At 37.7% G+C, this 14,429-nt stretch overlaps 1 protein-coding gene across 1 annotated transcript; it reads right to left on the reverse strand.

The window, feature by feature from the left end:
- Nucleotides 1-274: 274 nt before the first annotated feature.
- spg7 (SPG7 matrix AAA peptidase subunit, paraplegin) lies at nt 275-12,052 on the reverse strand. The gene is made up of 17 exons (XM_084715874.1): nt 11,478-12,052; nt 9,748-9,850; nt 9,574-9,663; nt 9,230-9,471; nt 8,708-8,847; nt 7,438-7,540; nt 7,215-7,340; nt 6,865-7,027; nt 5,473-5,646; nt 5,263-5,387; nt 4,630-4,732; nt 4,364-4,474; nt 4,151-4,266; nt 2,823-2,979; nt 2,022-2,185; nt 1,727-1,804; nt 275-1,639 (listed from the first exon to the last, which is right to left on the reverse strand). Exons 1-17 carry the CDS (start codon nt 11,694-11,696, stop codon nt 1,433-1,435), a joined length of 2,421 nt encoding a protein of 806 aa, XP_084572000.1. The 5' UTR covers nt 11,697-12,052; the 3' UTR covers nt 275-1,432.
- Between the last annotated feature and the right edge of the window lie 2,377 nt (nt 12,053-14,429).

Consider the following 14,429-nt stretch of genomic DNA (forward strand, 5'->3'; position numbering starts at 1 on the left):
TTACACAGCAATCTACTACAATCTTACTACAGCTCAGTCCAATACCAATCACAATAATAATGGATCTTAAAGTGATAGTTTGGATTATTTGATGTAGGGCTGAATGAGGTACTCATCGATGATAAGTCCTGCAGTAGATGGCGGTTGACATGCCCCTAGTATGGAGAGGCAGAGAGGAGAACCAGCATGTTAAGCGATGTAAAGCTATGGACGGGGTCAGCATCAAAACAAATTTTTGACACTTTAAAAAGGCCCACCCAAAAAATTCAATGTCAGTTCAAGTGTAAGCTATATTTAAAATATTTTCACCGCTTTACCTTTCCATCAGACATCAGAAACCACCATTCTATAATATACCACTGCCTCAGTCTGTATGTTTGTGTTATTGTGAGACTTCTGTGTTGTAAAAGATTAGTTTGAAAGTCACACAGTAACACAAAGAAGCAGTTGTAGACCAGCAACCCCTGTGTTCTGTGAGGTGAAATTACTGATTTTGCTAATGTCTGGTTGAGCGAGAAAGAGTGATATTTGGCTTATATAAAGGTAGTTTCCTGTCAGGAAAAAGCTGTCTGGCAACAAAATAAAGTACTTAAAATATTCTGTAATATAGTGTACATTTAATAGATGGATCCTTTTTTTAAGTGGCTAAAATACATTTTGTTGCTGATCCTGTCCACAGCACTACATTGATTAGCTTCGGTGCTTTAAACTGGAGAACTCTACAACCCCACTTCAAAATCCAAACTATCCATTTAATGTGTTTGTGTAGATATGAGTCACCTGAATGAATACAAATATATTTGGTGCATATAATCTCTCTGACAAAGTACAGTCACCCCTGAAGTCAACTTTTTTTTTCAGTATAGAATGGCTTGAATTACAAAGAGCTGGCTGCTCCTTTGCTAAGTCATCTGCAGATGTGAAATAACATAAATTCTGAAATATGATACTTGAATCCAAGCCTGTATAAACTACAGAGTGTTTGCATAAAAATGACTCCACATCTGTTTCATGTATTAGCACGCTGTGTTTGGGAATTCTAAGACGGAGCATTTAATTGTTGATTTTACATACAGTAAATGTTGATTAGAGGGCTTTTCTAGTTAGAAACATTCTGTTTAAAAGGACCACTGCAGAATGATATGGCCGTGCAGCAAGCACATGAGAAAAAAGATGGAATCCCTCCCGAATAATCATTTTCAAAGTTGCACTGGGTTGCTTGGGCCTGTTTCAGATTATCTAAATGGGTCAGCTAACTGGAAAAGGTCTGCATGGACTGTAGAATTTTAAAAAACTTTGATGATTTCACTTTCAGGCCTATAAAGCTTCAAAGTCAGGAATCAATGCCAGGTTTTATGAAATTCACCCAAGCCCTGATAACCCCCACAAAATGCTGCGGCTGGAAAATAATTCAGAGACATATATTTGAAGATCAGACCAGCTGTGGATCCATGTCATCTTCTCTGCGTTTGCGGGGAGGCGGCGGAGGTTCGTCTTCTCCCGTGTCTTGTTTGTCCCTCTCAGCCTCCACCCAGCTCTGTGGGACTATCATCTTCTTGGGCCCGTGGGGGGGAGGACCCAGCAGGGCTTCGATGTCATCGTAGTTCACCACCTCACGCTCTAGCAGTGCATTGGCCAACTGGGAAGACAGATGCAGACTAGTTGTGACTTACAATTAAGACTAAACCAAAAGGAAAAAAAAGCTACGGTCTACACACAAACTGACCAGTGTGAGCTTGTCTCTGTTGTCCAGGAGCAGCTTCTCTGTGTGCCTGTAAGCACGAGCTATCAACATCTTAGCCTCCTGAAAGAACAACAAGTGCTGTCAAATTCTTTACGACCACATGCAACAACATTCACTGTGTTCTGGGTAAAAATTAACAGAGATGAGGAGTGCATTACGGTAAAAAGCTAAAAAAATCAAATAAAATACTTAAAGGTGATAACCAGAACTCATTCTGTCAACATTCACAGTGTGTTAATGTGGGCTAACAGAGAACTGATCTAATTTTAGAACCCACGTGGTCCATCTGCTCCTGCAGGCCCTGGCTGAAAGGACGGCGTCCAATGGCACCTTGCTCCTCTGTCTCCGGGAACGAGACCTGGCCAACACTGTCACACATGCCATACTGCTTCACCATGGAGTAGGCCACACGTGTCACCTTACGCAAGTCATCTTGAGCTCCTGGGAGAAGGGAGTGAGGATAATTAACACCAAGGTATACAACACAGTCTGAAAAGTTCAGCAAATTGTATGGATGTAAAAATACCAAAAGCAGGTTCGATGATAGAACTATAAAAAGACCACAGTATGATATTTATTGCAATACAAAAAGTAAAGAAAAATTGACTTGAAAAAATGTCTTTAAATAAATAAATCTGATGCGTACATCAATTTTGTTTCTATAAAATCAATTTTCCTTTTAACTTAAAGTGCTTCTGCTTTCTTTCTTTAATGAAATAAAATAAAAGTAGCCAGCAATGACCTAAGAATGTGCAAAAAATGGCATGAATTATATGTCTGATTTTTTTTTATTATGTACAATTGCAAAATAAAAACACTGTCCTTTTCTAAAATAAAATAATTAAAAGGTTTGAAACAAGATTTCTAAAATACAGATTTTAAAAATTCTTGTCATTTCAAACAATCAAAACAGTCTCACTCCATATCAGAATAAAACACAACAATAATAATTTGTAATAATGATTGAGAGTGAGGATGAATTTGAGCAGCAGAAAGCTCTGAAATAATTCCAGAGATATCAGAAGGATACGTGAAATCATCAGATTCATCAGGAGGCGATACAATAGATGGAGCGTACCTGTTGTAACCTTGTTAAAGGTGATAGCCTCAGCTGTTCTTCCTCCCAGAGCCATACACATCCTCTCAAACAGCTGCTCTTTGGTGAACAGGTACTGATCACGAGGTAGGATCTGAGCAAATCCCAGAGCTGCATTAGTCCGCGGGGCAATGGACACCTGAAAAACACACCACATGATCCGTCTGTGATTTCAACAAAGGTTAAGCTATTTCAGGACCGTTTTCAAGTTCTTTCTGTGTTATTTAATTGTCTATCACTCTGTGTATTAAATGTTTTTTTTTTGTTTAAGTCTGACCATGTGGGACGGGCCAAACATTTGGCATGTCAGAAATAAAACTGAACTAAACTAACTATTCAATCATAAACGTACCGAGGTTGAGATTTATGGTGGCTCATCTGGCAGGCAGTAACAATCTTCTAATGTTAACTGAGTGTTAAACATTTAACACATGGCTTGATGTCCTGGTCAGTCTGATTTTGACACATAGTCAGATGTGTGAATGTCTGATGGAGCAAATACTAGTCGAGGCAGATCAGCAGAGAAAAGAGACTTTAAAGAATAAACAGTTCCTTCATCTATATGAATTGCAGAAAAAGAAAAATTCAAGAGCCACTCATATCAGTACAGTGGAGAAATGGCAGATGAAACGTTGGTAGCTTTGGAGGAGAATTGATACTGAGTTGCTCCTCTTAAACAATTTCTTTAGTTATGGTGTCTGACTACTTTTTAATGTAAATTTACACTTAATCTATACTCTCAAATAAAATGCTAAAATACAAGCATCAATTAAGCCACACTGTGGAAAGTTACAGACTTTTCTCTATAGGACTAATCTGATTGAAACAAAATATGACAGACATACTATTGTTTAACACACAGGACACATCATATGTTGCATTCATGTGCTTCTTGGATGGTCCTGAGTTTATAAGTCATCCTTCCAACTTGATGAGTCATAATGTGGAAACAACATGGACCCTGCACCAGTACATTACCTGAAACACTACAGTATTTCTTTACCGTTATCAGCATTAATGCTTTTCTAACTAATCTAAGTCACTTAATGTGGACAGCAACTAACTGTTACAACCTAATACCATATTATAAATACAAGAGAACAAAAAATTGATGCTAAATAGTTGAAATATAGTTATCAACCCAATTTCACTTTGGACCACCATATTGCATGCCAACGGACAACTTCAGGGGAAGTGAATCGTCCCAGTCGGGAACTAATTTTTCCAGTTATTCCAAGAATTAATGCATGATTACATCTCAAATGACAACAAAAACTACATCGAGAAGCGGTCGAACAGAATCGTGTTACCTTCATGACTGCCTCTGTGTGCTCAAGTAGCCATCCCACTAAAGCATGTCCAGACTCATGGAAGGCAACCACCCTCTGCTCCTCTTTAGACAGGATCTTACTCTTCTTTACACTTCCTAAAACACACACACACAAACACACAGATTTGTCAGATTTTGCCACTGAGACATATGAAATGTGTTGTCTTCCTCATAATACAGTAGACCATCCTACCTGCTATCACTCTCTCCACTGCATACTCAAAGTTAAAGGTATCTATGGACTTGTGTCCCTCTCTGGCAGCATGCAGCGCAGCTTCATTACAAATGTTAGCAATGTCTGCACCTACGGAGACAAAGTGGATGGACAACAGAGATTTCCTGATCACCACATGAAGGAATGTCAGCACACATCGACAGTGTTGCAATGCCCAAAGATGTTTCACATTTGTTGATTGAGAGCTTATGTTTATTTGTGGAGGTTTATAGCTGTATGAATACCACTGAAGCCTGGGGTGAGCTCAGCCAGACGCAGAGAGTAGAAATTAGCTGGTTGTGTCAACTTCAAGATCTTCAAATGTTGCTCAAAGATCTCCTTCCTCTCCTGAGAGACAACCATAAAAAGGAGACAAACTAGATTTCATTGACAATCTCTTTAACCAACTAACCTGCTACACAGTTAATATGGTTTAGTTGTCTTGATATGATGAAGTTTGTCTGCTTGAGATAGAGGAACAGCTTAACAGGATACAAATTTGGGTAAAAGGGATGTAATGGCTCACAAAAAGAAACATGTTTTAGTTTGTGTTGAAAAGTTAAAGTGGTGACATCATTCAAGATATTTTCAAAGCAGCAAAAACAGAGGCTGTGTCTCATCTAAGATTCTAAATTAAGCTATGGAGTTTCCTCCCACAGAAACAAAGAACAACGTTTTGCTTTACAATAATACAAAAACAGGAAATATGATTTCACCTCTGCAACCGCATCACATAAGTACCTTCTGCTGCTATGTGTCACATCAAGACAATAACCAAAGACGTAGTCATATTCATCATTCATCTACAGTCTAGTTTTTATTTCAAACTAGTTTTAGTTTAGTTTTGGTTAACTATAATAAAAATGGCTGAAGGCTACCTGCAGTGTGGGCAGATCTATAAAGATGTGTCTGTCCAGTCTGCCTGGTCTCATGAGAGCATTGTCCAAGATATCGGCTCTGTTAGTGGAAGCAAGGACAATGACATGATCCGTCGTCCCCATTCCTGCAAAGGAAAAGAAGAGTTCAAAGTTTCATTATTCTGTTTGAAAAGTCGCCTCAGGACAAATTGCAGTTAAAGTTTTGCTCACCATCCATCTCTACCAGCAGCTGATTGAGGGTCTGCTCCTCTTCAGTGTTGGAGAAACCTGACATGTTGTTGGAGCGCTTCTTTCCCACGGCATCGATCTCGTCGATGTAGACGATGCAGGGCGCTCGGCTTCGAGCTTCCTTGAACAGACTCCTGACCCTGGCAGCACCCAAGCCTACACACAAACACAGTGTAAGTTGCTGCAAAACTTCTAACTGTCTATTTACCTCTAATGCTTCAGACAGCAGGTTCAAGATTTGGGCCACAATGAGGCTCACTGACTGCTGTGCCTTTATGAGAGAAACTCTAAAAGACAACTCACACTGAAACAGAAGGACTTTTTTTTTTATATCTATAAAGGAGACACAATTTCTATCCAGTGATAACAGGTAAATTTATGAGAAATACAAAAGAAATATGGATTGCAAAGCTTCACCAAATTTGTTTCTAGACTCTACAGTGGATTTGGAAATAAATCAATCTCTACATTAAGATTGAAGCAAGAAAGTTCCATGTCACTGACAGAGGAGAATGGGAGTCCATCTGTACTATCCAATGGCAAACAACTGCTGCTGTGAAGTGGCGAGAATTTTGCTGGAAGAATGTGATGCATTTTTTTATTACATCAACTAAGAAGAAAACATTTTACAGATGACTTCAAGTGCTGGAAGTCATATTTTTTGGGACTGCAACGTTATTCAGTCCTTTTGGTAGATACATGTGGTTACAGATACTGTATATTAAGATTCCATTCAGTTTCAGTAAATAATACTATGGACTACAGACCAATTACCTAAAAACATAATTTTAGGAAGACAAGCATTTATTTAAAATAATTTTCGCTGCAAGTAAGAAAGACAGAACTAGAAACTGGTTATAGCCCAATTATCAAGGATGTTCATGTTATGGAGAAGCTGACATATTCTTTAAAGCTTAATATAAATTAATTAAAGAGATTGGAATAAACTAGTGTTTATTCCAGTGTGCTCCCCATTTCTCCTAATTTCTTCTTATTCTTTTACATAGTTTGCTTGATTCTGAATGCTTTTCTCTGTTTTGCACTTGTCTTTCCTCATAGTCAGTGACTGCATACAGTATATGCAAATATATCTGAGAGTAATGATAAAAAAGGCCTATGTTGTACAACAGATGAAATTCACACACAACAAAGTTTTGAGAAACAATTGGTCATTTGTATTACCTCTTTCATACATCCAGAAAAGTCAAAATTTTCAATAAATTACATCGTATCCCTGCACTACAATGCAGGAACAGACATTTAATCTATCACAATATTATCATAACCAACAGTAACTTCTCTTATATCTGCATTATTTTGATGTATGTTGACGGGCTATTTGTCATAGTAACTGCTGATGCTAACTTTACAAACCTCCAATGACCTCCACAAACTCAGAGCCAGCCATGGCCAGAAACGGCACCTGGGCCTCAGTGGCTACAGCCTTAGCCAGCAGGGTCTTCCCACAGCCAGGAGGCCCAAGCAGCAACGCACCCTTGGGAACCTTAGCTCCCAGCTGGAGGTAACGTTCTGGATTCTGACAACGGAAAACATGAATATGGTAAGGAACAGACAGTAAATAAAAGTTTCGCTCATGAGATTACATGAGATACAATGGACTTCAGTTCATCAAGTAGATATTGTGGCAAAGTGTGAACTAAACCATCAATTAGATAAGATAAAAAAAAAAAATCATGGCTACAAACATTAGTCTGGTTTCTTACCTTGAGGTAGTCAACAAATTCCTTTACTTCCATCTTAGCCTCATGCATCCCTGCTACATCTTTGAAACTGACACCTTTACCCGACTTGCCATCCACAATAGTGAACTTGGCCATCTTCAGCTGATTCTGTTAAGCATGTTGTAATATGTGATTAATATGCCAGTTAAGTCTGCGGAAAGGAATAAATGTACACAGGTCAATTAGCTCATGTGGTCTCACTCACAAAAGCACTGAAGCCGCCCTCTCTGCCACCCATGCCTGCTAGTCGGAAGATATACCAGAGAATAGCCACACCGATAGCTGCCATGCCCAGAGCGTAGACCGCACTGCAAAGTGAACAGATGGAAAAACACTGCATTGAAGTGTTTTACTTTGACATCATTTTACTCTGTGTGGAGAGCATTCTTTAAAATTACTCATTGAAGCAGAAATCTGTAATATATTTACTGCAATAAATCATTAAATGACCATTATATGGCATCAGAAATTAAGGAGAAATGTGAAGTTGAAATATTCACTTCTCTGACATCAGCGCTGCTGCTGCAGTGTCCCCCTTCAAAATTTCTATTCCAGACATGAATAACTTCTTTTGTACATCTGTTTCAAGTTAATTAGAGTTCAAATTAATGCTGACTGACTTAGAGTCAGTCACATCAGTGAGAGTGTTTTGAGTTGTAAGAAAGCATCAATAATCTTTTAGAAGGTGTAGATCTTTATAACGATTAAACTGAGCAATATGTCAATGTACTCTGGCAGGCAGTGAGAGTGAGGGCTTTTGTTTTCAAGACAACAGGCTTAACTTTATATTGACCGTTGTAAACAGATGATCAGTTTTCGTCCTCCCTTGTGATGGTTCATTTACGATGGTGCATATGTCTTGTGCTCAGGCAGAGCTCCAGCAACTGTCCTTACTTATGCATGCATATTACATATTGCTCCTTTGAACCTTTGCACTTCATAAATGCATTTCTTTTGATTGAAAGTCTGTTCTCTTTTTCTCATTTTTTTTAACAACTTATACTATTACACACCTTATTCATTCATGTTTACTGTGCTATTACTGTCTTATACATAGATAAATCTTTTGTCTAATATATTCTTATATACTCTTATATATTTTATATATATATATACAGAAAGGCCTGAATATCTACATTGGTATTTACAATGTGCAATAATATATACTCACTGTGAAACCATTCCGTGAATCTGCTGCTTCTATCCTGTGCAACAAAATCTCTGTTGCAAGAATTTATTGCATGGCACAACATATGTACAATTATCCTGTATAACGGTCCATATATCTACATAAGTGAAAGGTGTATATAGTTTTTTTTTAAATTTTATTTTTATTTTTTTTAGGTGTTTCTATTTATGACTCACACTTTTCTACCGGTACTTTCCATCTTTGAGCTGCTGTGACAAGTAAATTTTCCCTGTATGAGATCAATATACAGGGATATCTTATCTTATCAAGGTTAATACGTTCTTACTTTCCGAAGAAACCGGTGCGTTTGTAGGACACTGGTATCCTGTCCTTGGTGTCAATATTCAGCTCTTCTTCAGCAGCTCTCAGCTTCTCTTCAAATTTATCGATGTTGGCTACCTGCATTCTGTACATGAGCGCCAGCCTCTGCAAAGGAAATGAGAGGTGAGCATGTCTTACACACTTCAGGTATTTTCAAGTATTCTTATACTGTATGCTGTGAACTTCTGCACATTCCTCGGTGAATACTTTACAAATACCTGCATAAAACTGGACACCCCTTTCATGTTAAATGACATATAATCTTCTTTTATAATTTTATAATTTTGAATAATATTTTTTCCATGTTACTGTCAATTTTCTATTTGTGCTTCTTGACTTTGAGCACTTGCTCTATTTATTTTTCTGTTTCTTTATTTGTATCGCACCAAAATCATCAAGGCAAATTCCTTGTATGTGTGAAACTGCTTAGCAATAAACTAAGTTCAGATGGTTAATGTGTGTTTGCATTCATTCAGGCACAACATACTGGCCGTCCAAAGATAACAGCTCCGGGATGAAGGTAAATTTCCACAATGTCACTCTCAGGAACGACTTGCACACGTGACACCTCTCCCTTCGCCAACATCTCGTTGACAAAGTCATTCCAAGAGATGTTCCCGCCGCTGGTATTAATGGAGTTCAGCAGACTCATGATGAGCGCGATGATGAAGAGGGTCCGCAGGCGCTCCCGGTACATCTGGTCCTCCTGCTCACGACGTTTCTTCTCCTCTGAAAAGGTGAGGCGGATTATGGAAGAAGAGAATAAAAAGGATCAGAGAAAGGACGCTGAGCAGCCATGTGCTAAAGCAGCTAGAGCAATTCATCACTTACCCTCATCTTCCTCTGGAGTTTTTCCCTTTGGTCCATTACTTTTATTTTTCTCTTGTTTTGATTTAGATGTACTAAAGAAGTTTGTTGACCCTGAAATCAAAGTGTTTCTTCATCATAAGGAGCTTTAAAATAAAATCATATCATATGTGTAAGTATTATAAAAGGTGTGTTTACCTAATAGATTTACCAAACCAACGGGGTTTCTCAGCAGGTGGCTCCTGATTAAATCTTTGCTAATTCCCAACGTGTCAGGACCCAGGGGTCTGTGGAGAAGACTCTGAAATGGGAACATTGGGACAAATTTTGTTGAGACAAAATACCAGAAAAACATGACAGAGAGGAAGTAAAACAATTGCTGCACATAGCAGAATAACACTTTAATCACATTTATTAAAACTGTCCTGGCTACAGACTTGGAAACAAATCCAACAGAGTTACAATTAATTTTGAATTCCCTTTAAATGTTTGTAATGGGGGCCATTGATTATCGTTCACTTCCAAATGTAGCCACCTGATACTGACAATGTAAGTTAATAATCCAACGTCAAGCTAAGGGAGACAGCTCACTCTGTTTAAAACCAGATATAGGCCTAAAAATAATGAAAAACATTAGTTATGGATGCACGATAAATATCAAAAGTAATCTTTTAATGATTATTTATTATTTTGAGACTGTGAAGTTAAAGCTGATGAATAGCATCTGATTTTACAGATTATGTCACAGAATTTATTTAGATTCATTGTGAAAAAACTATTTGTCCCCTTTTGGGGGGAATTTAATGAAAGCAAACACCATCTACTCCTATAATAATCCAAAATCTTTGAAAATATGATCAATGACAAATCTGCAAAGGTTATGCCAGATTTTCTTGGTATGAGAGCAAAGCAAAACAGGAGTAACACTGCTTCTGGATATTCACCATGGAAAGAACAGTTTGTGTTGATGTCTCTTCTTAATTTCTGCATGTAAGTGGCCCAGTAATATTTATTAACAATTTCAAAAGGATATCTCCTTAATCTTATCTTTTCCTTATCTCACATATGATCATATTTCTTTAAGAGTGATGCCAGACAGATTCAGTTCAGTCAGAGCGGTGGGATATTAAATCATCCATCTTTGTCCACTAGGGACGGACCAATACAATATTCAGTATCAGTATCAGATATGTAGGAAAAAGAAAAAGCGTAATCTGATCATGTAGGCTATGTGCTGTTGTTTTAAGCTCAAGCAAGAAAAAAGCAAAAAAGTTGAGTTATGCCATTTCTCTAAATTTAATTTTGACAGTTTGAATGGTGTTGACCAATCGCAAATGCTGCTACAAGTTTTGTGTGTGAAAAAGCTTCATTGAAAAGAAGCAACGACATAACTGAGTCATGTTGTGGGATGTGTATTTCTTCCTTCATGGGACTAGAATATTAATTTCACAGTTGGAGCATGATGCTTTTTTAGATGGCTTGGTTGATGCATCCATAAAAAAGTATTGATAATGCTTAGGTGTTTAAGAGAGAGAAAGAGATACTCAAGGTTGTGTCATCGATATCAGTGTCAGTCATGAAAAAGTCATGAAATTCTTTTTAAGAATACAAAAATGTGAAATTATCAGTATCAGTCATGAGAAGCAGGTGACTCTCGATTATCCTATCAGCTGCATTACTGAATTGCATCTCAGTTTGAAATTCTACTTAATATTATTCTACAGCAGAATCTTTTTTTTTTTTTCATTTTTTACATTTATAACGCAAAGAGTCTCAATGACAGGCTACAGGTATAAAGATCAAACTGCACAACTTCTTATGTTTTTTTTCCCCCATATTGATTAATGACTAAAACTACTAACAGGGACCAGTATCAACTATGAATATAAGCTTATAACGTTTGGTGAATCTGATATATTTTGTCTTACCTGGATGAGTTTCTGTGGCTGACTTGTGAGTGTCCGCTCCGATTTTGACAGAAGCATCTTCCTGACATTATCCCATCTGGACAGCACATTTTTAAAACTATCGTTGTATATCGGCTTGTTTGATAGTAAATGAGAGTTTCGTCTTGACAGCGTCCAGAGTAAAGCTCTGCTGTATTTTCTACAAAGGGCAGCGCGATGCTGCAACAACAAGGCTGACATAATGTCACTGGACGCGCTATATTAACTGAACACTTGCAATGCCATGGTTATTACTTTTCTGAGAAGCTAAATTGTGTGCTATAACGCGTTTGTTTACTTCCACCTCCTTTCAGAGCTAGCTTGCTGCTAGCTTATGTTATTTAACCGTGCAGCCGAGCAAAGATGTCAACTCGAGATCGACACTGCGACTAGTCACTCCAGGACCTCCTGAGCATCGAAAATAATGAAAAGAAACAACTCGTATTTACTCTAAAATTGACTCAATCCTTACTGTCTGATCAACAGTGTTGTCGAGACTGAGATTAATCTGTGCTGAAAATTGTGCGATGCTGTGTAACACATCTTGTAGCCATGAAAATATCTTTGCCTCGAACTTTGAACTTCAACCTCTCTGTGTGGTATTCAAGCAGCTGCGAGTTGCGCAGAGGTTTGCGCAGTTTTTTTTTTTTATATAAAACACAACGCAAGCGCTGCACTCTGCAGTATTTTCTGCAGCGAACACGTTAATAGTAACATTGAAGGTGTACAGTGCAGCCAGGTAAAATCCACACCTCAATCTCAAGGCTTAAGCTAAAGAAATCAATTTTATAATAAGTTTAGAACATACGTCATTTGCGTGCAATTATACGCAAAGCTTTTTGGGAATCAAAATTGAAAAAACAAGAACAAAAAAAACTCCTCTGTGTCTTTCTTTCTCTCTCTCTCAAAACAGAACAAACAAACAGTGGTGAAGGGAGTACTCAGATCTTTTAACATGATAAGAGTAGCAATACTACAATGTAATACTAAAAGTAAAAAATACATGATGGACAATTTCAGAGTGCTATATACAGTATTATATAATAATATGTTGTTTTTTTTTAAATTATCATTACTGTGTTCATGCTTTAATGTACAGTTGGTAAAGGTGGGGCTCATTGATATACTGCTGGATAGTGTAATGTATAGTACAGCATCATAATTTATAAGATTATCTATATTTGATATTAATAAATATAAAATAAATAAATGTAGTGAAGTAAAAAGTACAATATTAGCCCCCACATTGTAGTGTGTAAGTATAAAGTAGCGGACAGTGGAAATACGGATTACTTGAGTAAATGTACATTCTACTACTGTCTACTACACTAGAGAAATACTGTGAACCCAAGACATAAATATTGGTTCAGTTTATACAGTTGCTCTTAATACTGAGACGCTTTAGGCCCGGGGTTTGTCTTGTGTTGAGTGACAGTTTTATGGGATTAACACATAAAACATCGCAGATTTCCCATCTAATGTCATCACAGCCAGCTTTATTGGGGAAGTCGTGTACACATTCATGGAAGGAATCCCTCTGTTATTTTCATTGCTCGCAATGTACTTACACAGGAATAGATCTAACAGCTAAGAACAGAGACTACAGACTTAAAAATGTATGTATTGTGTATGTAGATGCCTTCATATGGGTGATCTGCATAACAATAAAAAAAATAGAAAGACACAGTTTAAATTCATAATGTTCTAAAATATTAACAACACAATATAATGATTGCACTTGGTGGAAAGCGTTTGAAAAGCAAAACTGAAAAATAAACCTCTTATTATCTTTTCCTCGTGTGCTGACAGTCCAAGAATACTTCAGCAGAGTGCGCTGTTGGTTCATTGAGTAGAGCTCAGGATTCAGTAGACCTCGGTTCAGGTTGTAGAGCACATTTTGTTATCATTTATAAGATCCAATTTGTAAAAAACCTATCACATGTTTATGAAATGGGGAATCATGGAACTGTGTACCATGCGGGTCAACGGATTTTCTTTCCAAATAATCATCTCAGGAAGCAATTTTAAAATCCTTTACTGTCGTACAATAGAATACAATGAAATTAGGAGGCATTGTATTTAATTATGACGTCCTCTTTACATGAAGTAGCACCAGTCAGCTGATAGAGTCTTTAGCAATTAGAATGAAATTATGCACATTGATGCTGCTCATATCGTCATCGCTGTTGTAAATACGTGTACAGGTCAGTTTGAGTGACATACTCAATAACCAATGAGAGTAGAGGCGTTTTCTTTCAACCAATGGGAGGCTTCCTTTCATCCTGTTGCGTTTCATTTTGATCCTGGGTGCGTCAAGTTTGTTCACCAGCACGCTCCGCTTTCTTGCCCACCGCGTGTCCTCTGACCCATACCTTGTGTTTGCGGTCTGGCTCATCACTGAAAACAAAACCTACAACTTGATAAGCATCAAAGTATACGCAGAGTATCGATGCATGGGATTATACTCTAATGAGAAGTGACTTAACAAATATCGGAATTTATTAAATCGTTTGTACAGCTTTAAAATATAGCAATTGAACCCTTTGCAGTGCACATCAAAATTTGCATTTCTAAAATAACCTATGAAAAATATAAATGTGTACGCAGCGAGTCAAAATAAATAAGACAAATGTTTCAAGGAATAGAATAAACAAAGTTTAAGGTTCCTGAAACCGTAGAAAACAAGTGCACCCAGTGCATGTACTCCATTTCCTTTCCTTGGTCTCCAACTATATAATGGAGTGTGGTCTCTCTGTAAGTTTGAAACTGTAAACTGTGGTCAGCCACGTTGGAGCCCTACTTGTAATTCTTCTGAAGCGTGAGTAGGCTGCTGTGTGGATCCAAAATGGCGTCTATTTCATCCTGTGCCGAGGAGGTACCCGCCTCCAGCTCGATAGCCAATCAGCATGCTCGTTTCATTCCCGAGGCGCTTCC

The sequence above is a fragment of the Lutjanus erythropterus genome, chromosome 1 (assembly GCF_056507025.1).
Source record: "Lutjanus erythropterus isolate fLutEry1 chromosome 1, fLutEry1.hap2, whole genome shotgun sequence".
NCBI classification, from domain to species: Eukaryota; Metazoa; Chordata; class Actinopteri; order Lutjaniformes; family Lutjanidae; genus Lutjanus; species Lutjanus erythropterus.